Raw genomic sequence first — 17,320 nt, forward strand, 5'->3', positions numbered from 1 at the left:
TCAAATCTCTCTTCCCTTTCTATTCCTCATTAACTGTTTTTTGTCATTCAGCTCGGGCCGCAGCAAAATGACATAACATTTCGGGAGAAAAATGCAGCCTAGTAAGCCTGTGCTAGAAGCCAAGATGGAGAAGATCTCCACGGCCACCATGTATTTCCCTTTGGTGCTCAGGTAGGTTGGAACAAAAGACACCCACACACTGCAAAAGACCAACATGCTGAACGTGATGAACTTTGCTTCATTAAAGGTGTTGGGCAGATTCCTGGCCAAGAAAGCCACAGTGAAACAGACAAGAGCCAGAAACCCCATGTACCCCAAAATGTAAAAGAACATATTGGATGAGCCTTCATTACATTTCAAGATGATTTCTACAGCCAGAGAATGAAAGTCAACATCTGGGAAAGGAGGGTCAGTATATAACCAGATCATACAAATACTCGCTTGAACCAATGTCGAGGACAATATTATAGCATTGGAAAGTCTTTTCCCCACCCAGGACCTGATCTTGGATCCTGGTTTAGTGGCCATGAAAACCAAAACCACGGTGATGGTTTTAGCCAACACAGAAGAAACAGCCACCGCAAATATGATGCCAAAAGCAGTTTGTCGCAGCTTGCAGGTCACTTGGTCAGGCTGGCCGATGAAGAGCAAAGAAGACAGAAAGCACAGCAGGAGGGAGACGAGGAGAGAATAGGTGAGGTCCCGATTGTTGGCTTTGACAATGGGGGTGTTCTGGTGCTTGATGAAGATTCCTAGCACCACAGACGTGGATAAGGAAAGGGAGAGGGACAGAACGGCCAAAACGATCCCTAAAGTATCCCTGTAGGAGAGGAAGTTGAGACCCTTGGGAAGGCATCCATTTTGGTCATCATTTGGATATTGACCTTCTGAGCACTGGAAGCAGTCATCTGCATCTTAACAAACAAATATGGCATTTCAGTCCTCCATAGGTAGGTGAAATTAAAGAGAGACACTCTTGAGCTTGGAATATTAGTCATGCCAGATACATTATTTTATAGATATATTAAAATATTTTCATTCATTCATTCATTCATTCATTCATTCATTCATTCATTTTGTATAATTCATTCATTCGTTCATTCATTTATTCATTTTGTTTTAATTATGAAGACAGATTTTTCTCCTTTTCTTTATTGGCTATTGACACTCAGAACCCTCAAGCTGGCAGAAGTTTGAAATGGGTAACACTGTGCTGGACTGTTGAAAGCAGAAAAGGTGCAACCATGTTCCATCAAGTGACTTTCTCCCCCTCTTCCTCCAGGTCATCCTTTCTCAGCATTTTTACCAGATGAACACAGTGCTGGTTTCGTATCACCTAACAAGCTGCCATGGGAGATACTGATTTGAACCAGGATCTTCCAGATCCTGCTTTGCAACTTCTATGTTTTAAGCTGTGCAACTTGGCTCAAGATGGGACTACAAACCTCTTACCTTTCTGATTTGAGATCTTCCCTCCTGGACACTGTTTGCAGTCATAGCAGCAGAACGGCTCTCCCTCCTTCCTTTCCTTTCTGGAACCTGGATTGCAACTTTCAGAGCAGATGGAAAGGGGCTTTGTCTAAGGGATACATGAGGCAGACTAATTTACTGTCAGTATTGCGTCTAAAATAACGTCACATTTGTTTCTCCCAATTATTCATGGTCTATAGTCCAGGACATTAAATCTCGTCATTTGTGTGTTGGCTTCATTCCAAATTACTTATGTTAATCTACTTCTGCTGAGCTGTTACACATTATGGAAATGATGAAGGTCCCAGCTTGGGTGGGCAAGGTTCCGCCTCTCCTTGAAATTGATTGTCCCCATTGAAAGAGTTGGCATTTTTGACAGTTCTTTAAAAAGTGCACATGGAAAGTATTATTCTAGAGACACTCAATGACTCTTCTCTTCCATTCATAACTTGTGCCCTTAATATTACAGGTAGCTTTATTAAAAATAATAATACTTATGAAGTAATAAAGAAATGTGTTGGATTGGTTGAAGCTAGTGTGTGTTTAACTCACCCAATTCTTCCTACTACGCCCTGCTACAGGTCCCAGAAGGGGCCTCGTGTGCTTAGAAGTTAAGGAACGATTCTGGCCTGTATAAACCAGATTATCCTCCCTTTAGTCTTCCTCATAGAAGAAGAAGAAGCAGCAGTGTTGGGTTTTATATCCTGCTTTCCACTACCCAAGTGATTTTTAAAGTGGTTTACAGTTTCCTTCAGTTCCTCTCCCCACAATGGAGACCCTTTGGGGAAGGAAGCACTGAGAGAGAGAGGTTCCCCATGATGTTCTGATGAATAAATTCAAGGACTGCAATCTGGATTTTCAGATAGTTAGGTGGATAGGGAATTGGTTAGAGAACCGCACTCAAAGAGTTGTTGTCAATGGTGTTTCATCAGACTGGAGAGAGGTGAGTAGCGGGGTACCTCAGGGTTCGGTGCTCGGCCCGGTACTTTTTAACATATTTATTAATGATCTAGATGAGGGGGTGGAAGGACTACTCATCAAGTAGTCAGACTACACCTGGAGTACTGTGTGCAGTTCTGGAGGCCTCACTTCAAGAAGGACGTAAATAAAATTGAAAGGGTACAGAGGAGAACGACGAGGGTGACCTGGGGCCAAGGGACCAAGCCCTATGAAGATAGGTTGAGGGACCTGGGAATGTTCAGCCTCGAGAAAAGGAGGTTGAGAGGGGACATGATAGCCCTCTTTAAGTATTTGAAAGGTTGTCACATGGAGGAGGGCAGGATGCTGTTCCCATTGGCTGCAGAGTAAAGGACACGCAGTAATGGGTTTAAACTTCAAGTACAACGATATAGGCAAGATATCAGGAAAAAAAATTCACAGTCAGAGTAGTTCAGCAGTGGAATAGGCTGCCTAAGGAGGTGGTGAGCTCCCCCTCACTGGCAGTCTTCAAGCAAAGGTTGGATACACACTTTCCTTGGATGCTTTAGGATGCTTAGGGCTGATCCTGCGTTGAGCAGGGGGGTGGACTAGATGGCCTGTATGGCCCCTTCCAACTCTATGATTCTATGAGAGCCCAGACAGGACTGTTCTGTGAGAACAGCTCAAACAGGATTGTGACTAGCCCAAGGTCACCCAGCTGACTGCAGGTGGAAGAGGGGGGAAACGATCCCAGCTTGCCAGATTAGCGCCCACCCTTCTTAATCACTACAACCACTTAACATCATTCTTTTAAAAAACACAGCAGGGGATCAAAGTTTGTATAGTAGAATTGTTTAGTGGAAGTTTCCCCAGATTCTGAAGGCCAAACTTACATTGTTAAACCAACTGTTCCACGTGATGCTCTCTTCATGAATGGTCAGCATTTGGTCTGCTGGAGCTTCTGGATGAACCTCTCCAATCTTGACTTTGAAAAAAGATTGATTTTGGAAAATATGCCAGTTGACAATATCATACCGTGGGTTGGCTTCTCCACTGGGATGAAATGAAATTGTCTCCCTAGCACTGTTATTGAATGAGACCCTTTTCAGAAAGTGGTGAAGCTACGTTGAAAAGGGAGACACAAATGAAGACACAAATGAAGCTCATTTTTGGAAAACATTGTGTGCAGCTGATTCCCTCTCAACCTCCTCTTGGACGGACCCCTCCTAACTTCCTCCGGGCTAAATATCCCCAAGAGGAAGTGGTGAACTAGGCTGAAACTTGGAGAATTGTGACAGTCTAGAGTGAATGGGACAGGAAACAAGGGATGGAGATGAATTCAGGTATCCTTTCTGGAGAGGTGCCATACAGGATGGATTGCATGCATCTCTGTGGCCAGAGTCATGGTTTTCATTCACAGTTACCTGCCATGAGGATCGATGGAAGAGGTTAGATTCCTTTCTCTTCAGAAATCTTCTGTGTCCACCAGGAGATGAAGACAGGTCATGTAAAGCATGTGCTATGGCATAGACAGCATTATAGATACTATAGCTAGTACCAGTCATACTCATTTCAAAAACATCTCCTGGAAGGCTCTCCATTTTCTCCTGCCCACTGCAAACTTTATCAAAACCCATCTGCACCCGTGCATCAGAGAACTGGCAGAGGAAAGCCTGTTCCCAGAACTCCCTGATGAAGCCATCTCCTCTAGTCTCAAAAGGTTTTTTGCGCTGAAGAAACTGTTTGAATCCTGGTGGTTCCTGGGTGTGAACCGTCAAGCCAATAGTGCCATGATGGACGGTGTTGTCCCAGTCTCTTTGATAGAAAAAAGATGCAAAATCCATCTGAATGGTCAGAATGTAAACCTTCCCTTTTGGCTTTACTGTTGAGAATTCTAACTCGAACCAGCGTAGGGCCCACCTAAAATATGAGATGGAACCCGTGTCTCCAAAGAGGACAGCCACATCAGCTCTGCTCTCCATTAATTTCTCATAGGATTCCATTCCATTTTTCATCATATCAAAAGTTATCATTAAGGCCTGGCGGATTTTTACTGTGAAGGCCAAGCAGATGCCATTCCGAGAAAACAAAGGAAGCATGACGCGCTGACATCTTTCTCCACGTTCATCATCAGCGACAATGAGCCCAATCCAAACCCACCTGAAATGCAGAATTAACTGCAGGATCCCCTTGTACTGTTGGGCTTCATTTGCGACCATCTGGTACATGAACAGTCCCGAGAATATTTCCTGCATTTGTGATGTAGACGCATAGGCGAGCTGGAGGAAGTCAACATGGGGAAGGAAACGTAAGGAGTGAGAGTGAAAAGTTTACAAAACGTGACAATGTTTATGAGGGAATCTTCAAGTCGGTGCATGCTTTCCAGGTGATAATAAATTTTGGGTTCCCTTTTTTGGTCTCTTGTGGAGATGAAATGAAAATAGTTTCCTTTCCTGTGAGAGTGACATGCATGGAGAAGAACTAGATGGATACATCTTAGGATCTCCTGGCTACGTTATACACGAGGCATATGATAAAATCAATCAATCAATCATGATACCTCCCTTGATCAGACAGAAGAACAGATTTAGCTGCCTCAGATCAACTATAGGATTTCCCAGTTTATTTACCATTTAGTTTCGTTCATTTAAAGCTCCAGCTCTTTGCAGGCATATTCACCTGTTTGCCAAGGATGTATTCCTCCAGGGCATTCTCTAATGTCCATCTGGAGGGCTAGTCCTGGCTAATATTGGATCTGGAAGCCCTTTCCATATGCTTCATATGGATTTAAAATCCAGTCACTAAATTCTCACCTTGTTATGAAACAACTATGCCAAATGTCTTGTGGCAAGACAGCATACAAATCCAAAAACCACCATAAAATATGAAGTATGGACAGAGACTTTGAAGAATGTTTTTGAATTTTAGGATCATTATATTCTCTTATGGATAGATATTTACATTGTGAAGGGACGGGGCATTGGGAAGACACTTTTTTCTTTGCTTGGCTCTTCCCTGAATAGAGTAGAGATGCTGTTTTGGTTAGAGCCCCTTCGTATCCTGCATCCTTACCTAGCCTACCTGTGGGATATTGTAGAGGGATAACACCGTTGCTATGTAGAGAGAAGTCTTCGCTTCAGCTCCGCCAACGACTGCAATCAGATTGCTCCGGAAGTCACACTTGTAGTTGGGAATAAACCGGTTCTTGGTAGAGAGAAGCTGCATGGTGGCACGATAGCTCTCCCGCTCGTTCATGTAAATGTCACGGATGTGGAAGCCCAAGGTGACATTGGGCAAGAGCCGGAGGTTTTTGTTGATTTCCTCCACGGCAAACGCCAGAGCCAGGGCGTATTGGTAATGTCTAGTCCGTACACTGGGACAAGAAACACAAATTACCAAACAATATTGCATGTAATATCATTGTATCTGGCTAGAAATATCGATTATGGTATTATTACATTGGATTTCATTGAACTGTAATGAGGTCTGAGTCCATTAAAATATTCATCCCTCTCTAATTTCATATAACATTTCTGTATTTGAGGTGATTCTCTAATCTTTTAGTATCCCACTAGAGTTATTGCTCTCATCCAATTAGGGTCTACTGAACACAGAAGCTGGGGGATTTGTTTCAAAATGTGTGGTTTCACAATCACCAGCCTTGAAGTGCAAACTGGAAACACCAAGGATTTCTATTCAATCCCATGAACAAAGGTGTGGATGGGGGAACAACCTACATTCAGCACCCCACCCAGACATGATATGCACAGATCATTGGTATGGGAGGGGGAAATGTCCTTACAAGGGCGTTTCATACGCCATGTCTTTCGGTGGTTCATTGAAATACATCTGATCTGCCGTTGTAGAGACGAAAGAACTAATTTCCCCAATGATGAGATCTCCTTCTTGATAATATTTGTGAAGACGTGTGAGAGATTCCCTGATGGTGCACTTGGCATCATGAACCTTTCCTGTGGACCAGTATAATGCTATCAGCACCATAACAAACACAATCAAGACCATTTTGCAATCAGTTCATTGCTGTAATGAGGCCTGTCCACTCACGTGCCTCTTGGAGAATTCCAGTTTGCAACCATTTAACTTGAATGACCACCTGAATACAATTTCAAATACGACAGGTAGTATAACCCACTCTCTCCTTAGCCTTACCACCAACTGTGCATAACTACAGCTGCCTTTCTAGCATCATCCGGAGATGTTATTTTCGTCTAATGACTGTTGAAATTCCTTTGGGACACTGGCAAGCAGTAGTCAGAAGAAAGTGGATAATGACAGAGGAGAGAACCACCCTTCAAACGAGTTGTCTATAGCACAGTAAGGGGAAAAACATGTTTGTCAAATTGCAGCAAAACTTTCCTTCTCTCTTTCGTTGGACAGCTGGGCTGTCTAAGCAAGGAAAAGAAGATGACTTGGTTTTTATACCCCTCTTCACTGCCCGAAGGAAACTTAAATCTAGTATTCGTATGCAAGGCCTCCAAGTATTAGGGTGGTAATTTCTCCAAGGAACATCTGAGGTCATGACATGGAGGCAGGCAATGGCAAAACCCCTCTCCTGCCAGCCACACAATACTTGGATCTCCAGGGCACATGACAGACAGACAGACAGACACTGGGAGGAGGGGGAAGGACAATCGTGCTCTCTGGAGATACTTGGGATAGGAGTTATTGCTGCTCATTTTTTTTTGCTGGGAAAGCATTCTCTATCTTTCCCCTCCTCACTAGCATATGCTCTACTGCCGAATACATAGCCTTTTTTTTTTTGTTCGCAAAACAGTATGCAACATGATCACTATGAATGCATGACGAATGTGTCTGGGATTTCATATTGATCACCTTGTCTGGAAGCGTTGAAGGCAGGGAGAGAAGAGGAAGCACCAACGCAATGAGGGTTGGCCCCACAAAACTGGCCAGGCATTCAGTTTTAAACCCCTGAGGGAGGTTGTTATGAATCAAACCTCTGAGAGGCATCCGTTCCTCGGGTCAACATGAATTGGAAGCATCTTTGTTGCACCTAAAATAGACACCTTATGAATTACTATTTGTGACCTTGATGGCGGCCTCAGACCAGGGTTCATGCCAACCCTCCCAGTTCCTCTTCAGCCACACTAGTACAGGAATAGCATGCTGCTAGCCCTACCCTGTCTCCATCATTCTCCAGACGTGTTATAACATGCATTTGAGATCCAGCATGGAAGAGTTTTTCTGAGTGGTGGACTCTCATCTGGAGAACCTGGTTTGATGCCCCACTCCTCCTCCTCCACATGCAGCCAGCTGGGTGACCTTGGGCCAATCAGAGTTCTCCTAGCGCTGTTGTCACAGAGCAATTTTCTTAGAAGTCTCTCAGTCCCACCCACCTCACAGGGTGCCTCTTGTGGGGAGAGGAAAGGTGTTTTTGACCTGGTAGGCAAAAGTGAGATGTTGAAACCCAGCTTCTTCCAATTCCACACTCTCCATGCTTAATTTCTCTCTCTCTCTCTCTCTCTCCAACCCCCTTTCACATTGACTGATCAGTCCTTTCCCTGCACAACACGTCCTACTTCTTCTAGTCCTCTCCTGCCCTGTAGCATTCATTCAAATAAATACAACAATAATACAACATATGCATTCAAATCTCATAACTTGAAATTATAATTTGATATTGAAAACAAAGTATTAAAAATGACCCTGGCAAATTGAATGATAGAATTTATTATGTAGCTCTTTGGAAGATAGCGGCTGACTGATAAATATCATTGTGGTTCTTATTTTATCTACCAATTTGATGGATTATTTGTGGGTCTCTAATTGTTGTTTTATTATTTGAGCCTCTGGGGAGGGTGGTACACAAATGTTATAAATAAATAAATGAAACAGGTTTTGAGCCTGTTCAAGCTTTCGTTGCTTCAGAGAGCTGTGCATAAGAAGAAAAGAGTGTCTAATTTTCATATGTCAAAGAAGGAAATTCTTCTGAAACTGTCTGTTAACAGATTGACCCATTCTGTGAACATGTCGAGTTTTATTCCAAGTTTGTGAACTGTTTGCATCTTCCTTGAAAATTCTACAATAAATTGAAGTAAAAACAAAAACATAAAACCCCTGTGAATTCTTCATATAAGTTTATTGTTGGTTTTATCAGTATTGTGTGGCTTTTCATGGTTGTGGAACGTGCCATGGAGTCACAGCCAATGTATGGGATTTCAAGGAAACAGTCAAAGAAAAGTGTTTTGCGATGGTTTGCTGGGTTTTCTCGGAGGTCTCCCATCCCAGTGCTAACCAGAGTTGACCTTGCTTAGAATCCAAAATCTGATGAGATCAGGCCAGTCTGGAAGATCCAGCTCAGTACATGAGTTCATCACAAATACCAAATACTTCTGTGAGGCTCTGCAGAGTAATCACTGTAGAGTAATCACGTCAAATTTGGTATCTGTATTGACTCCATGGCTGAAACATCAGCTAAAAAGTAACTACCAACTGTTTCAAATGTTAGACAAGCCTTGATAAACTAAGTAATGAGACCAAGTACTCTGTTTTCAGGTCTTCTATTACAAGACACCACTAGACATTTCAAATCTCTCTTCCCTTTCTATTCCTCATTAACTGTTTTTTGTCATTCAGCTCGGGCCGCAGCAAAATGACATAACATTTCGGGAGAAAAATGCAGCCTAGTAAGCCTGTGCTGGAAGCCAAGATGGAGAAGATCTCCACGGCCACCATATACTTCCCTTTGGTGCTCAGGTAGGTTGGAACAAAAGACACCCACACACTGCAAAAGACCAACATGCTGAACGTGATGAACTTTGCTTCATTAAAGGTGTCGGGTAGATTCCTGGCCAAGAAAGCCACAGTGAAACAGACAAGAGACAGAAACCCCATGTACCCCAAAATGTAAAAGAACATATTGGAAGAGCCTTCATTGCATTTCAAGATGATTTCTACAGCCAAAGAATGAAAGTCAACATCTGGGAAAGGAGGGTCAGTATATAACCAGATCATACAAATACTCGCTTGAACCAATGTCGAGGACAATATTATAGCATTGGAAAGTCTTTTCCCCACCCAGGACCTGATCTTGGATCCTGGTTTAGTGGCTATGAAAACCAAAACCACGGTGATGGTTTTAGCCAACACAGAAGAAACAGCCACCGCAAAGATGATCCCAAAAGCAGTTTGTCGCAGCTTGCAGGTCACTTGGTCAGGCTGGCCGATGAAGAGCAAAGAAGACAGAAAGCACAGCAGGAGGGAGACGAGGAGACAATAGGTGAGGTCCCGATTGTTGGCTTTGACAATGGGGGTGTTCTGGTGCTTGATGAAGATTCCTAGCACGACAGATGTGGATAAGGAAAGAGCGAGGGACAGAACGACCAAAACGATCCCCAAAGTTTCCCTGTAGGAGAGGAAGTTGAGACTCTTGGGAAGGCATCCATTTTGGTCATCATTTGGATATTGACCTTCTGAGCACTGGAAGCAGTCATCTGCATCTTAACAAACAAATATGGCACTTCAGTCCTCCATAGCTAGGTGATATTAAAGAGAGACACTCTTCTGCTTGGAATATTAGTCATGCCAGATATTTTATTTTATAGATATATACGTATTGTTTCATTCATTCATTCATTCCATTCATTCATTTTGTTACAATTATGAAGAAAGATTTTTCTCCTTTTCTTTATTGGCTATTGACACTCAGAACCCTCAAGCTGGCAGAAGTTTGAAATGGGGAAGACTGTGCTGGACTGTTGAAAGTATAAAAGAAGCAACCGTGTTCCATCAAATGACTTTCTCCCCCTCTTCCTCCAGGTCATCCTTTCTCAGTATTTTTACCATTTGAACACAGTGCTGGTTTCGTATCACCTAACAAGCTGCCATGGGAGATACGGATTTGAACCAGGATTTTCCAAATCCAGCTTTGCAAATTCTATTTTTTAAACGGTGCAACTTGGGTCAAGATTGGACTACAAACCTCTTACCTTTCCGATTCGAGATCTTCCCTCCTGGACACTGTTTGCAGTTATAGCAGCAGAATGGCTCTCCCTCCTTCCTTTCCTTCCTGGAACCTGGATTGCAACTTTCAGAGCAGATGGAAAGGGGCTTTGTCTAAGGGATACGCGAGGCAGACAAATTTACTGTCAGTATTGCGTCTAAAATAATGTCACTTTTGTTTCTCTCAATTATTCATGGTCTATAGTTCAGGACATGAGCCTCTTGTGGCGCAGAGTGGTAAGGCAGCCATCTGAAAGCTTTGCCCATGAGGCTGGGAGTTCATTCCCAGCAGCCGGCTCAAGGTCGACTCAGCCTTCCATTCTTCTGAGGTCGGTAAAATGAGTACCCAGCTTGCTGGGGGGTAAACGGTAATGACTGGGGAAGGCACTGGCAAACCACCCCGTATTGAGTCTGCCATGAAAACGCTAGAGTGTGTCACCCCAAGGGTCAGACATGACCCGGCGCTTGCACAGGGGATACCTTTACCTTTTATAGTTCAGGATATTTAATTCTCATCTGTAATTTGTGTGTTGGCTTCATTCCAAATTACTCATGTTAATTTACTTCTCCTACACACTATGGAAATGATGAAGGTCCCAGCTTGGGTGGGCAAGGTTCCCCCTCTCTTTGAAATTGATTGTCCCTATTGAAAGAGTTGGCATTTTTGACAGTTCTTTAAAAAGTGCACATGAAAAGTATTATTCCAGAGACACTCAATGACTCTTCTCTTCCATTCACAACTTGTGCCCTTAATATGACAGGTAGCTTTATTAAAATAATAATACTTATGTAGTAATAAAGAAATGTGTTGGATTGGTTGAAGCTAGTGTGTGTTTAACTCACCCAATTCTTCCTACTATGCCCTGCAACAGGTCCCAGGAGGGGCCTCGTATGCTTAGAAGTTAAGGGACAATTCTGCTCACGTTGGATAATGCATTTTAGAAGTAGATTTCCCTGTTTTGCAAAGGAAAATTCATCTGCAAATGCAAAATGAAAGTGCATTATCCAACATGTGTGGAATGGGCCAAGGAAAAAAAATCTCGAGAGACGAGAAGAGGGGAAATGGAGAGATTTAAACCCTTGTATTTCGGTCTCTTCATTAACACACGGTCATCATAGGGCGTCAAATGAAGAAGAGTCGGTTTTGGTGTCCTGCTTTTCCCTACCTGAAGAGTCTCAAAATGCAGGAGTGACCAGCAAGTGAGAGGTGGCTCTCAGGTAGAAAATCTTGCTTAACCTTGTTTTATACACACATTTTTTGAGAGGATGGGTTGTCCTATCAAATGCTTGGCCTGTATAAACCAGATTACCCTCCCTTTAGTCTTCCTCATAGAAGAAGAAGCAGCAGCGTTGTGTTGTATACCCTGCTTTCCACTACCCAAGAGATTTTTAAAGTGGTTTACAGTTTCCTTCCATTCCTCTCCCCACAACCGAGACTCTTTGGGGAAGGAAGGACTGAGAGAGCCCAGACAGGACTGTTCTGTGAGAACAACTCAAACAGGACTGTGACTAGCCAAAGGTCACCCAACTGACTGCAGGTGGAAGAGGGGGGAATCGATCCCGGCTTGCCAGATTAGCACCCACCCTTCTTAATCACTACAACCACTTAACATCATTCTTCTAAAAAACACAGTGGGGGATCAAAGTTCATATTTGTATAGCAGAATTGTTTAGTGGAAGTTTCCCCAGATTCTGAAGGCCAACCTTACATTGTTAAACCAACTGTTCCACGTGATGCTCTCTTCATGGATGGTCAACATTTGGTCTGCTGGAGCTTCTGGATGAACCTCTCCAATCTTGACTTTGGAAAAAGATTGATTTTGGGAAATATGCCAGTTGACAATATCATACCGTGGGTTGGCTTCCCCACTGGGATAAAATGAAATTGTCTCCCCAGCACTGTTATTGAATGAGACCCTTTTCAGAAAGTGGTGCAGCTACGTTGAAAAGGGAGACACAAATGAAGACACAAATGAAGCTCATTTTTGGAAAACATTGTGTGCAGCTGATTCCCTCTCAACCTCCTCTTGGACGGTCCCCTCCTAACCTCCTCTTCTCCGGGCTGAATATCCCCAAGGCCCTCAGAGGAAGTGGTGAACAAGGCTGAAGTTTGGAGAATTGTGACATGCTAAGTTGGATGGGACAGGAAACAAGGGATGGAGATGAATTCAGGTATCCTTTCTGGAGAGGTGCCATACAGGATGGATTGCATGCATCTCTGTGGCCAGAGTCATGGTTTTCATTCACAGTTACCTGCCATGAGGATCGATGGAAGAGGTTAGATTCCTTTCTCTTCAGAAATCTTCTGTGTCCACCAGGAGATGAAGACAGATCACGTAAAGCATGTGCTATGGCATAGACAGCATTATAGATACTATAGCTAGTACCAGTCATACTCATTTCAAAAACATCTCCCGGAAGGCTCTCCATTTTCTCCTGCCCAGTGCAAACTTTATCAAAACCCATCTGCACCCGTGCATCAGAGAACTGGCAGAGGAAAGCCTGTTCCCAGAACTCCCTGATGAAGCCATCTCCTTTCGTCTCAAAAGGTTTTTTGCGCTGAAGAAACTGTTTGAATCCTGGTGGTTCCTGGGTGTGAACCGTCAAGCCAATGGTGCCATGATGGGCGGTGTTGTCCCAGTCTCTTTGATAGAAAAAAGATGCAAAATCCATCTGAATGGTCAGAATGTAAACCTTCCCTTTTGGCTTTACTGTTGAGAATTCTAACTCGAACCAGCGTAGGGCCCATCTACAATATGAGATGGAACCCGTGTCTCCAAAGAGGACAGCCACATCAGCTCTGCTCTCCATTAATTTCTCATAGGATTCCAATCCATTTTTCATCATCTCAAAAGTTACCATTAAGGCCTGGCGGATTTTTGCTGTGAAGGCCAAGCAGATGCCATTCTGAGCAAACAAAGGAAGCATAACGCGCTGACATCTTTCTCCACGTTCATCATCAGCAACAATGAGCCCAATCCAAACCCACCTGAAATGCAGAATTAACTGCAGGATCCCCTTGTATTGTTGGGCTTCATTTGCGACCATCTGGTACATGAACAGTCCCGAGAATATTTCCTGCATTTGTGATGTAGACGCATAGGCGAGCTGGAGGAAGTCAACATTGGGAAGGAAACATAAGGAGTGAGAGTGAAAAGTTTACAAAACGTGACAATGTTTATGAGGGAATCTTCAAGTCGGTGCATGCTTTCCAGGTGAGAATAAATTTTGGGTTCCGTTTTTTCGTCATTTGTGGAGATGAAATGAAAATAGTTTCCTTTCCTGTGAGAGTGACATGCATGGAGAAGAACTAGATGGATACATCTTAGGATCTCCTGGCTACGTTATACACGAGGCATATGATAAAATCAATCAATCAATCATGATACCTCCCTTGATCAGACAGAAGAACAGATTTAGCTGCCTCAGATCGTATAGGATTTCCCAGTTCAGTTACCATTTAGTTTCGTTCTTTTAAAGCTCCAGCTCTTTGCAGGCATATTCACCTGTTTGCCAAGGATGTATTCCTCCAGGGCGTTCTCTAATGTCCATCTGGAGGGCTAGTCCTGGCAAATATTGGATCTGGAAACCCTTTCCATATGCTTCATATGGATTTAAAATCCAGTTACTAAATTCTCATCTTGTTATGAAACAACTATGCCAAATGTCACCTGGCAAGACAGCATACAAATACAAAGAACTATAAAATATGAATTGTGGACAGGGACTTTGAAGAATGTTTTTCAATTTAGGATCACTGTATTCTCTTAAGGATAGATGTTTACATCATAAAGGGACGGGGCATTGGGAAGACACACATTTCTTTGCTTGGCTCTTCCCTGAATAGAGGAGAGATGCTGTTTTAGTTAGAGCCCCTTCATATCCTGCATCCTTACCTAGCCTACCTGTGGGATGTTGTAGAGGGATAACACCGTTGCTATGTAGAGAGACGTCTTCGCTTCAGCTCCGCCAACGACTGCAATCAGATTGCTCCGGAAGTCACACTTGTAATTGGGAATAAACCGGTTCTTGGTAGAGAGAAGCTGCATGGTGGCACGATAGCTCTCCCGCTCGTTCATGTAAATGTCACGGATGTGGAAGCCCAAGGTGACATTGGGCAAGAGCCGGAGGTTTTTGTTGATTTCCTCCACGGCAAACGCCAGAGCCAGGGCGTATTGGTAATGTCTAGTCCGTACACTGGGACAAGAAACACAAATTACCAAACAACATTGCATGTAATATCATTGTATCTGGCTAGAAATATCGATTATGGTATCATTACATTGGATTTCATTGAACTGTAATGAGGTCCGAGTCCATTAAAATATTCATCCCTCTCTAATTTCAGATAACATTTCTGTATTTGAGGTGATTCTCTAATCTTTTAGTATCCCACAAGAGTTATTGCTGTCGTCCAGTCAGGCTCTACTGAACACAGAAGCTGGGGGATTTATTTCAAAATGTGTGATTTCACAACCACCACCCTAGAAGTGCAAACTGGAAACACCAAGGATTTCTATTCAATCCCATGAACAAAGATGTGGATGGGGGAACAACCTACATTCGGCACCCCACCCAGACATGATATGCACAGATAATTGGTATGGGAGGGGGAAATGTCCTTACAAGGGCGTGTCATACGCCATGTCTTTCGGTGGTTCATTGAAATACATCTGATCTGCCGTTGTAGAGACGAAAGAACTAATTTCCCCAATGATGAGATCTCCTTCTTGATAATATGTGTGAAGACGTGTGAGAGATTCCCTGATGGTGCACTTGGCATCATGAACCTTGCCTGTGGACCAGTATAATGCTATCAGCACCATAACAAACACAATCAAGACCATTTTGCAATCAGTTCATTGCTGTAATGAGTCCTGTCCACTCACGTGCCTCTTGGAGAATTCCAGTTTGAAAACGTCTAACCTGAGTGACCGCCTGAATACAGTTCCACATACGACAGGTAGTATAACCCACCCTCTCCTTAGCCTTACCACCAACTGTGCATAACTACAGCTGCCTTTCTAGCATCTTCTAAAGATGCTATTTTCGTCTAATGACTGTTGAAATTCCTTTGGGACACTGGCAAGCAGTAGTCAGAAGAAAGTGGATAATGACAGAGGAGAGAACCACCCTTCAAACGAGTTGTCTATAGCACGGTAAGGGGAAAAACATGTTTGTCAAATTGCAACAAAACTTTCCTTCTCTCTTTAGTTGGACAGCTGGGCTGTCTAAGCAAGGAAAAGAAGAAGACTTGGTTTTTATACCCCTCTTCACTGCCCGAAGGAAACTTAAAGCTAGTATTCATATCCAAGGCCTCCAAGTATTAGGGTGGTAATTTCTCCAAGGAACATCTGAGGTCATGACATGGAGGCAGGCAATGGCAAAACCCCTCTCCTACCAGCGACGCAATGCTTGGATCTCCAGGGCATATGTCATATGACTGGCAGACAGACACTGGGAGGAGAGGGAAGGACAATTGTGCTGTCTGGAGATACTTGGGATAGGAGTTATTGTTGCTCATTTTTTTTGGCTGGGAAAGCACTCTCTATCTTTCCCCTCCTCACTAGCATATGCCCTACTGCTGAATACAAAACCTTTTTTTTTTTTGTTCGCAAAACAGTATGCAACATGATCACTATGAATGCATGACAAATGTGTCCGGGATTTCATGTTGATCACCTTGTCTGGAAGTGTTGAAGGCAGGGAGAGAAGAGGAAGCACCAACACAATGAGGGTTGGCCCCACAAAACTGGTCAGGCATTCAGTTTTAATCCCCTGAGGGAGGTTGTTATGAATCAAACCTCTGAGAGGTATCCGTTCCTCGGGTCAACATGAATTGGAAGCATCTTTGTTGCACCTAACATAGACACCTTATGAATTACTATTTGTGACCTTGATTGTGGCCTTAGACCAGGGTTCATGCCAACCCTCCCTGTTCCTCTTCAGCTACACGAGTAGAGGAATTTGTTGTTGTTATGTGCGAAGTTGTGTCCGACCCATCGCGACCCCATGGACAATGATCCTCCAGGCCTTCCTGTTCTATAGAGGAATAGCACTCTGCAATCTCCAGAAGTGTTATAACATGTATTTGAGAGCCAGCATGGAGGAGTTTTTCTGAGAGGTGGATTCTCATCTGGAGAACCTGATTTGATGCCCCACTCCTCCTCCACATGCAGCCAGCTGGGTGACCTTGGGCCAATCAGAGGTCTCCTAGCGCTGTTCTCACAGAGCAATTTTCTTAAAGTCTCTCTGCCCCACCCACCTCACAGGGTGCCTCTTGTGGGGAGAGGAAATGTTTTTTTTGGGTTGCTTTGGGACTCAACCTGGTAGGCAAAAGTGAGATGTTGAAACCCAGCTTCTTCCAATGCCACAATCTCCATGCTTTATTTCTCTCTCTCTCTCTCTCTCTCCATCCCCCCTTTCTCATTGACTACTGTCAGTTAACTGGTTGGTCCATTCTGTGAACATGTCGAGGTTTATTCCAAGTCTGTGAACTGTTTGCAACTTCCTGGAAAATTCTACAAGAAATTGAAGTAAAAACAACAACATAAAACTCCTGTGAATTCTTCATATAAGTTTATTGTTGGTTTTCTCAGTTTTCTTTGGCTTTTCATGGTTGTGGAACGTGCCATGGAGTCACAGCCAATTTGTGGGATTTCAAGGAAACAGACTAAGAAAAGTGTTTTGCTATGGTTTGCTGGGTTTTCTCGGAGGTCTCCCATCCCAGTGCTAACAAGAGTTGACCTTGCTTAGAATCCAAAATCTGATGAGATCAGGCCAGTCTGGAAGATCCAGCTCAGTACATGAGTTCATCACAAATACCAAATACTAGTGTGAGGCTCTGTAGAGTAATCACGTCAAATTTTGTATCTGTATTGACTCCATAGCCGAAATATCAGCTAAAAAGCAACTCCCAACTTTTTCAAATGTTAGACAAGCCTTGATAAAC

General features: G+C 43.4%; 2 protein-coding genes across 2 annotated transcripts; both read right to left on the bottom strand.

The window, feature by feature from the left end:
• Positions 1-6,411, bottom strand: LOC143826583 (vomeronasal type-2 receptor 26-like). The gene is made up of 6 exons (XM_077315419.1): positions 6,191-6,411; positions 5,470-5,761; positions 3,813-4,667; positions 3,282-3,509; positions 1,453-1,579; positions 1-914 (listed from the first exon to the last, which is right to left on the bottom strand). Exons 1-6 carry the CDS (start codon positions 6,409-6,411, stop codon positions 1-3), a joined length of 2,637 nt encoding a protein of 878 aa, XP_077171534.1.
• Positions 6,412-8,952: 2,541 nt separating this feature from the next.
• On the bottom strand, positions 8,953-15,215 carry LOC143826584 (vomeronasal type-2 receptor 26-like). The gene is made up of 5 exons (XM_077315420.1): positions 14,995-15,215; positions 14,274-14,565; positions 12,622-13,476; positions 10,356-10,482; positions 8,953-9,866 (listed from the first exon to the last, which is right to left on the bottom strand). The coding sequence occupies exons 1-5, from the start codon at positions 15,213-15,215 to the stop codon at positions 8,953-8,955; spliced, it is 2,409 nt and encodes an 802-aa protein (XP_077171535.1).
• Between the last annotated feature and the right edge of the window lie 2,105 nt (positions 15,216-17,320).

The sequence above is a fragment of the Paroedura picta genome, chromosome 16 (genome assembly GCF_049243985.1).
Source record: "Paroedura picta isolate Pp20150507F chromosome 16, Ppicta_v3.0, whole genome shotgun sequence".
NCBI classification, from domain to species: Eukaryota; Metazoa; Chordata; class Lepidosauria; order Squamata; family Gekkonidae; genus Paroedura; species Paroedura picta.